Raw genomic sequence first — 9,198 nt, forward strand, 5'->3', positions numbered from 1 at the left:
TTTAAAAAAAAAAGAAAAATAAATTATTAACTTTTAAAAAAATCCAATAGGCTGTTGATACATTTTAAAAGACATTTCTGTCCTACAAAATACTCTATTCTCTTGATTCAAACTACTACCTACAAATAGGAAATTACATTTGCTTCAGTAAATTTTGGCCTTTTCCAGGAATTTCTCAGCTTTCATTATCTTAAACTGTAGCGTTTACTGAGGAATGACGTGTCGTACTTCAAAAGTTTATTTTTCCTATTGATTTATCCTAGAAAATTTTAAATGCCTACAAACTAAACAATGTGAAATAAAATATATCTCTAATAACATTCACATTTATGAAAAAAGTAAATCCATTCCAGACAATTTAATTAAGCTAGAACTAGTAATTCGGCATTATTGCATCTATTAGATATGACTTGATTAGATTAGCCTAGATGCATGCAGGCTAATCTTGTCAAGTCAGAAACACTTAGGTTCATAAGTCTCTTAATCCAATTGTATCTTCTGTCTGAATGATGCTAAATAAAAATTCTACAGTACCTAACAAATTATAATAATAATAAAAAAAAATGCCACTTCTATGAATTTCTTCAATAAACTCGAATTAAGAATCATGAAAACCCTTACCTTAGTACTACTGGAGCTTTCTTTTCTTCAATCTGAGACTTGACAAAAGCAGGAGGAGGAGGAGGGAAGAAACCAGGGGGTCCATTGCCAAAACCGGGTGGTCCCATCATATCAGGGAGTCCATGATTCGGACCCATCATGTTGGGAGGCATGTTTGGAGGCATCATTGGAGGTCCTTCTGGAAAATTAGGAGGGAAACCCATGGGACCAGGCCCCGGTGGAAAAAGCGGCGGAGGACCAGGACCAAAATTACCTGCCATAGGAGGTCTCGGTGGCCCAGGTGGTCCAGGTGGTAAACCTGAGGGCATCAGAAAAATTAAATGCTTAGTGTTATGAATTTGATATATTCTGAGGAAGATCAAGCTTAAAGCTTTTTCAAATCGGTTCAATTTTAAAGACTATAGAGGATGGGGAGTACTTCCTTAATAAATGTTGCTCAGGCAAGATGGCTGACTTCAAGACATTAGATTATTAAAATATTGGCATTTTTGAAAATTAAAGGTAAAAAATGCAGCTTACCTACCAGCCTTATTTTTGTTCAGATGGATTATTTCACTATATTTTAGTTGGATTCTACCCTTTCCCGGGGTGCTCTATCCACATGAAAATTTAGTGTCGATAAATTAGATCAGACAAATTAGCAGTGCATCGCTGAGTAAATTTGACACAAACCTTCAATTTTTTGTTTTTCTTCTATTGAAAAACTCTGCATGAGATTCAGTATTCATTCGTCAGAATAGACTCTACGAAGGGTAGGTACCAGTATAAGTTTAAGTATTAGTTTCAATTATTGAGATAAAAGATAAAAAATTTGCGACACTTACTCATTGGATCCATTGGCCCGGGAAAAGGCATTCTCGGTGGCATAGCATCCAGTTGATTTTGAACTTGGTTATAAGTATTGGTTCCAATAACCATGCGATTGGCTACAGCAGCAGGAATGAATGGTGGAGGAGGTGGTGGAGGAGGAACTATTGATATTTCCTCTTCAAACCTAGAAAAATACAAAATGAATTGAATTAGGTCGCAAAAAAGCTTAAATCCATGATAAATTATTTTATAATTTTGGGGCGAAAGTACTTCTTGCAGTAAAGTGAAGAATTGGATACCAGTATTTTCTTAAAATTCCCGCAACAAACTTAAATGTGACTCGCAAATGCTCATCATTGAGATGAAGTCTCAGAGAATCGCCACTTCAGCTTCAAAGGCAAAACATTTAGTAAAATTATGAAGTCCTGTGTTCGGGCAAAGAACCCCGCACAGAGCATGGGGTTAGCGGCTATCTATGAAAGTCAGTGAAACTTTAATAGATTGATATAAAGTTCATAATGAAGGGAAAGCCAAAAAATTAGCTCACTTTTGCGAGCAGAAGCCGAGATATTCACAATTGAATCAGGACTATTTTCTATCATGCCGCAGCATGGCGGGAGAATTCCGAGTCCCCTCTCCTCTCGTTGTTCGGTGTTCTCGATCAGACCTCTCGTCACTCACGTGAAGATAGGTGCTTATGCGCCCGGCCGGTGCGAATACCGTACTTCCTCCCTCTCCCCGCATCTGTCAGATCTGTTTCAGCAACTACATTTCAGATTAAACTTGCCGGCGGCGCCGGCACAGTAGAGGTGCGAGAAGCAGGGAACCCCATGTCGCACAGCCCGAACGGAGCGTCCTAATGAAAGGAGCGAGTGTAAACAATGCGACATCGTAATTACCTGGTGGGGAGAGGGGGTTTCCTGGTCGAAGTGCTCAAGCAAGGTAAGGCGACACGGAGAATTTACCTCCTCCGTACAGAAAATAGTTCGGGTTCAATCGCGAATATCTCGGCTTCTACTCGCAAAAGTGAGCTAATTTTTTGGCTTTCCCTTAGTTATGACTTTATATCAATCTATTAAAGTTTCATTGACTTTCATAGAGAGCCGCTGACCCCATCCTCTGTGCGGGGTTCTTTGACAAATGTTATTAAACTCTGGAATAATAACCCCGAGACCTGCTACATTACTCTCCAAACTGGTTTCCAAGTCTCTGTTTTCTCGCAGTCATGCAGCTGCAGAGCATACCTGTGACTACACAGAGGTGAGGTCTGCGTAACTTACATCCTCACTTCTCACCTTTTATCGGAGGCAACATAATCAAGAATATCTGGCGGATTACTGCGACAATGCAGCTAAGTGGTGACAAATCATCGAATAACCCATTCGCCTCATTTGACAAGTATACTCGTCAGCGCATGCATGGGACAAATCTCAGTTGACGAGTTAATTCGTAGCATCTGTCAGCATTGCTACGTAATTTTCTTGGTCGTGTTTTTTCACTTTTCCTATAGATGGCATTTCAAGCATCGCAACGCAAACAGATGACGCAAGTTAACTCGCCAGCTGAGATATGTCAGAGGCATGCGCTGAAGAGTATACTCGTCATAGGAGACGAATGGGTTAATCCTCCGTGCTTTCTGCTCAACGATCCTCCGACGAGCTCACGGTGAGTTTCACAACGCACCACTTATCTCTCACATTCATAAGAATCGAGTTACACCCCTTATAATAGGATCCGGTAACCAAAACATGCGAATAATTGAGGGGCGCACTAAGATAAATCTTTCGTGCAAGGACAAGGTTACAAAATTAAGATACTAACCTGTTCATTTCATCCTCCATCATTTTCAGTTTATCATTATTTACGCCCGCCATGGTGGCAAGTAGAACTTTTAGGGGGAAAAGACGCACAAAATACACAAACAGTTTTTTTAAAAAAATTCACTTGGGAAATGCTTTCTTAACCTCAAAACTCACTCAAAAACGTAAATAAACAACACCGGCTTCTGAGTCTGTTCTGATTGGCCAGCCGACTCGTTAGACGTCAGACGTCATTACACGTCACTATCAACAACAACCATAACCTCCACGCGAGCAATTCTGCCGATATCAGTTGTCTGTGATAAAAATGCCGAAAATGACTTCAAATATTATTGTATTTATCGGTTTTATTATTAGTATTTTTATCACTACTTCATGCTCTGCTCAAGCCAACAACGGCAAGACTCTCGTCTTGCTGGATACTCTTTCAATTCGAGAAACTCACTCAATATTCTTCAAGTCTCTCAAAGGTAAGTAAGCATCGATTTTTCAATTTTCTCGCCGGTAACACTTTAATTAAATTAATGCTGTTAATCTAATTAATGATTTAAATTAATGCTACTTGTCCCTATTCCTTTCATCTTATAATAAATTACAAGTATTGTTTCTTACTATATTGACGGTGTAAGTCGGCAATCACATAACTCGGTTTGCGACGTCGCAGACTTCCTGTCATAATTTATTTTTTAAACGGTGAACTACTCAACAGAAATTCTTTAAAACTGACTTGATTTTTCTTCTCTGTGCGAAGAAAATTCTGTAAACACTTCAAGGCATGATGTTAATTTGCTCTACTTGAAAAAAATAACTTAGAGGCGGAAATTTTCAGACACCGCAAACGAGTTATGTGATTGCCGACTTACACTGTCGATATGCCTGCAGGGAAGTTCTTCATAGGATTCAAACCTCTCGTCTTTGTCGTCCTAAAGATGCAAGTCAGAATACACTTTTCCATTTTCTGTTCATACAGTGGCTTTGTTGTGAAAGAAACTTTAGCTAGATTGCTAGTGATGACTTTAGCCAGAATTCCACAAGGTGAAATATAAATCTAGTTATAGGGGCCTGAAGGGTAAACATACTGCAAGAGAACGCTTTCTCTGTTGCAACAAAAATACAGCACTACAGAGGCAATACAATTTATCATCATCAGATTCATTTATTAATAAGAGAAAATACATGTATCAGTATTTAAATTAAAGTCACTACAACAAACTTGCTAAGAGGCCTAACTTTGTGTGGTAAAAATAGTAAAACATAGAAATTTACACAAATATCTCAGTGAAAATTGCAAATCAAGGAAAAGACCAGAGAAAACTCTAATCAGCGCATTGTGTTGACCTTCCTGCAAAGATCCGAGGTGTTTCAGAATTTTCTGAGGCCTTGAACTACTTGCATCCCCTATGCTTTCAATCATTTTTCTTGCTAAAATACCTATAGTTTCATTACTTACCATTAAATACATCTGCTTTGCTAGTTATACCCGTTTACCAAACCATCATCAATATAATTGAAGTTTGCTCTTTCTTGTTCTTTTTTTTCCTCTCAATAGACAGAGGATATTCATTGACATTCAAATCTGCTGATGATCAAAATTTAGTCTTGTCAAAATATGGAGAGTTTTTGTATCAAAATCTCATCATATTTTCTCCTACAGTTGAAGAATTTGGTGGTTTATTGAGCGTTGAAACAATCACAGAATTTATTGATAATGGAGGTAAGTTCTTATTTTTTTCATTCCCCTACTTAAGTTCCATTTTTTATTTATGTCAAGTCCATGAGCTTGGCGTAGCATGGAAGATGTCAAGGAAACCGGATGGAAGATAAACCGGGCACGCACATCTACAGATGTTTTTTGTAGATAAAGGAAAATTAAGGAGTCATGCACATACTATCAGCAAACACACAAAAATAATTAACCTTTCATTGGTGCATTTAGGTACTGAGATTTGAAAAGTAGGTAACCAATTTTCTAAAATGATAGTGATTTTCTCTTGTAATGAGAGATTTTTGTAGAGTTGTCTTCCTGCATCTCTTTTTGATTTTTGTTTTTTTTTTTTTTTATTATTTTGTTTGTTTTTTATGCTAGGTAATGTGTTGGTGGCTGGCAGCTCATCAACTGGTGATCTACTAAGAGAACTAGCCTCTGAATGTGGATTTGAAATTGATGAAGAAGGCTCTGCTGTGATAGACCATCTTAATTATGACATCAAAGATTCTGGAAAAGTAAGATGACAGGCCTAATTTTTTTTTAATAAATTTTGCTTACTTGTATGGCTAGATGAAGAAACTTCCCACTGCTTTGCCCAATGCAATGATGCTGCCTTTTTTTAAGGCAAGAACTATTCAATTTGATTGCTCAGGCTTTTCGCAAAATATTCTCCGACAAATAAAATTTAAGAAAAGTGCCAGTTTTCGTCAAGGACATCAATCAAATCTGAAGTTTGATCCACAAGTCAGACGCATAATCAAATTAAATACTAGTGGAACTTGGTTCCATCCTCGATGTCAACTTAACATCAAGTTATTTTTGCAGACTCGTAAAAATTTATCATACTACCTATTGATCCAATTCTCAAAATTGTCTCAGCCTTTTTTTGTTAATTTTTAATTTCATATTTTAATTTATTTCTTTGATTTCTGGAAGAGACTGGAACAAACTAATAACTGAAAATGTATGTTTCTACAATTGCGAGATGCCATCCCAACATTCTAGTGCTTTTATCTAGGATGACGTATTACTTTCTTCTTTGTCTTTCCTTTTCTAGCATTCTTTGATTGTTGCTGATCCGAAGAACTTAATTGACTCTCCCGTAATCATCGGATCTCGTGATATTCCTCCACTTCTGTACGAAGGTACTGGCTTAATCGCAGACTCTGAGAACCCTTTGATTCTTCATCTTCTCACTGCTGATAGCACTGCATATTGTCACAATCCCTCGCAGCCTATCAAAGATGTAAGTAACACTGCAGTTATCAGATATCAGCTTTAGTATGCATAATTTATAGCCAAGGATGGAAATTGTACCCATCCTAAGACCTTGAAAAGAAAGCAAATTTTTGAAAAATTGAAGACCTTTTTTTCCCATTGACTTTAAAAATATTTAAGGTACCTAAGTATTTAGTAAATTCTTTATTGAGTATCCTATACCATGAATCTTTTGTCATGTTTGAAAGCCCTCACTTTCTACAGGCAGGTTTTTAAAACTTTAATTAGTGAGGCGAGACATTGAATGTCGATATGTGGCTGGTTCTGTGAGAAGGGATCTTAACTTCCAGGAGAAAAGCTGGAAATTTTAGAGCAAGTTTGACCCCAAAAGCTCAATAATTGAAAGTGGTATGAGTCTTGAAGTTTCAAGATAAAAATTCTCAGGTTGTAGAATAAGTTAGTAGTATCATAATTAAACATTTCATGTAGTGCAATCACAAGTAATACATAAATCAAGAGACTTATAGTGAGGTTGTAATAGCCTTTATAATTTCCCGTGTGATTTAACCAATTTTACCACCATTTGTCCTCTTATTTTTTCAGTATCCTCATGCCATTGGAAAGAATACTTTATTGATTGCTGCCTTGCAAGCAAGAAACAATGCTAGAGTTGTCTTCTCTGGATCTCTGTATTTCTTCTCCGATGAAGCATTCACTTCACCTGTACAGAAAGCTCAAAGCAAGCAGCGCCATGAAGTATCTGGAAATGCTCAAGTTGCTGAAGCGATAAGCAAGTGGGTCTTTGCTGAGTCTGGTGTTCTGCGAGTCAAGTCAGTCTCTCATCATAAATTGGGCGAGACTGCTCCTCCGCCAGCCTATACTATCATGGATACAGCGGTAATTGTTTTTAGTTTTTTAAGTGTTTTTCTTTTAGGAGTTTCTTAAGTTTTATTTTCCCCCCCTTTTTTTGTAAAATGACAGGAGGTTGACACCTTCAACTGCCTGTTTTTTTTTACTCTCATTCAAGGAATCAGAACAATCTCTAAGAAAACAATTTTATGAATAGAAGATATCTGAAAGAACATCTGTGACAAGACAAGACATCACGACATCTGTGTTGATTGTTGATTTTGAGAACTACCAACCTAATCTAAAATTGCATCATAAGGGAGCAGTGAAATGGAGATACCTGGTAAGAAGAGATTCTCTCTCAAAAGAAGAGGAGCAACGTAAACCATATTCCTTGCGTACTCTATGACTACAAACTACAGAGAAATAGAGACTTTATGCTGCGGGGGAGAACTTAAGCAAAAGTTATTAGCATGTGTGCAAAATGGCTAAAAAGTTTGCCTGCATTCGTAGTTCGTTCGTTCTCCCAATCACCAAATTGTGGGAAAAGCTAATGTAATACTACAGGTGTAGACACTAAAAGGTATGTACCCAACCTCCCTTTCATTTTCAGGTTTTTTTTTTGACTTGGGTCCAACCCCAAATGCTCTCTGCCGATAGTTATTTTTTGACAGCAGGAAAAAGGTAGGAGGGCTCATTGAAATAATGATGTATATATATTACAATGTAATACATCATGAAACAAATATTGTCTTCCCTAGCAGCACACTTCATAAATTAACTTGGAGAAAAAATATATTACTGGTATTTTTTATAAGTTTGAAAATTGTACGCGAAAAAAACTTGTGAATGAGTCGTTAATCGTCAAGAGTTTAAGAATTTTACATAAAAAATTTGTGATTTAAGAAATAGAGAGAGGTCATTTATACTCCGTACATAATTTTCTTGTAAAAAGTACTGCATATGTATTTATTTTTTGTTCTACATTACTTCCCACTTTTTTTACGAGTTTCTTACAATGTTTTTTTCGTAAAATATGTCATGTACTACTGGGGTTGTTTCAACCTGTGACCTCCTTCATTGTTTTTTTTTTATATCTTATCTCGATTTTTTGCCTCTTTAACCATTATTTTTTTACGAACCAGGTATTCACTTTGGAATTGGAGAGGAAAAGTGGAGACAAATGGGTGCCACACAATGCCAAAGATGTTCAACTGGAGTTTGTCCGCATTGATCCTTTCATCAGGACATCTCTGCCTCTCAAAGCTGATGGAAAGTACGAAGTTGTCTTCAAGATTCCTGATATTTATGGAGTTTTCCAGTTCAAGGTGAACTATGTTCGGGTGGGCTACACTTTCATCCATAATTCAACCCTTGTCTCTGTGCGGCCCTTAGAACATACACAATACGAGCGCTTCATACCAAGTGCCTATCCCTACTACACGTCAGCGTTTTCTATGATGGTCGGTGTGTTCCTCTTTAGTATTGTTTTCTTACATCACAGGGATGAAATCAAATCCAAAAAGGAGTAAGCTAATTGGTCTCACATATTTGTATATTTTTTAATTTTGAATCGCAACCACTTTTTTTAAGTTTGTAAATTTTGTAATTAAAAGTTTTTAAAAAAAATGTGTGTTCTTTTTAATTTTTTTAAATTTACATACTGAACAATTTTGAAACAAATTTACATATGTAGTTAAGAATACTTTACATACTTAACAATACTTTACATACTCAACAATACTAAATAATTTGATACATTTACAATGAAACTGCAAAAATATGTCTCTGCATTGTGATGTTTTGAAATTTCCGCTCCTCCTTCATTTTACCGATAGGTTATCTCAAAACACTGGAATATTGTGGTAAGAAAATTTCATAGATATTTACTACAAAAATATTTTACATAAGGCAAAGAAAAATCAATAAATATTTTTTGCAATCATAATGATAAAATACCTAATCATCCTGTAGAAAATTCAATTATGTACAATAAAAAATTTGCGATGTCGCAAACTGAGCAGTGCATGTATTGGCGTACATGTCATATTGTTGTCACGTATCTAATACTTATTTTTTTTTTCTGAATTAAATATTTTTGCCAAATTGTGTCAAAATATCCAAATGCATGAAAATGTGTTCTTAATGATAATATATTTTTCCAAGCGGAAG

The 9,198-nt window shown here is 36.3% G+C and overlaps 2 protein-coding genes across 2 annotated transcripts in view; one reads left to right on the forward strand and one right to left on the reverse strand.

Annotated features, from left to right (window-relative positions):
* The window catches only part of LOC109034472 (RNA-binding protein 42), a 63,560-nt gene extending 60,132 nt beyond the window's left edge, over positions 1-3,428 (reverse strand). The window contains exons 1-3 of the mRNA XM_019047643.2: positions 3,253-3,428; positions 1,446-1,615; positions 622-919 (exon numbers count right to left, since the gene is read on the reverse strand). Of these exons, the coding sequence (XP_018903188.2) occupies positions 622-919; positions 1,446-1,615; positions 3,253-3,305 (521 nt within the window). The 5' untranslated portion in view covers positions 3,306-3,428. The remainder of the gene's footprint in view (positions 1-621; positions 920-1,445; positions 1,616-3,252) is intronic.
* Positions 3,429-3,482: 54 nt separating this feature from the next.
* Positions 3,483-8,703, forward strand: LOC109034478 (dolichyl-diphosphooligosaccharide--protein glycosyltransferase 48 kDa subunit). The gene is made up of 6 exons (XM_019047662.2): positions 3,483-3,721; positions 4,801-4,965; positions 5,338-5,474; positions 6,017-6,205; positions 6,781-7,074; positions 8,172-8,703. Exons 1-6 carry the CDS (start codon positions 3,559-3,561, stop codon positions 8,556-8,558), a joined length of 1,335 nt encoding a protein of 444 aa, XP_018903207.1. The 5' UTR covers positions 3,483-3,558; the 3' UTR covers positions 8,559-8,703.
* Positions 8,704-9,198: the final 495 nt, after the last annotated feature.

The sequence above is a fragment of the Bemisia tabaci genome, chromosome 3 (assembly GCF_918797505.1).
Source record: "Bemisia tabaci chromosome 3, PGI_BMITA_v3".
In the NCBI taxonomy this organism is placed as follows: domain Eukaryota; kingdom Metazoa; phylum Arthropoda; class Insecta; order Hemiptera; family Aleyrodidae; genus Bemisia; species Bemisia tabaci.

Excerpts from the sequence above, each read along its gene's own strand:
- LOC109034478 (XM_019047662.2), top strand. The coding sequence starts at position 3,559 with ATGCCGAAAATGACTTCAAATATTATTGTATTTATCGGTTTTATTATT. Across the intron at positions 3,722-4,800 it reads ATTCTTCAAGTCTCTCAAAG|ACAGAGGATATTCATTGACA; the intron begins GTAAGTAAGCAT and ends TCCTCTCAATAG. Across the intron at positions 7,075-8,171 it reads ATACTATCATGGATACAGCG|GTATTCACTTTGGAATTGGA; the intron begins GTAATTGTTTTT and ends TTTACGAACCAG.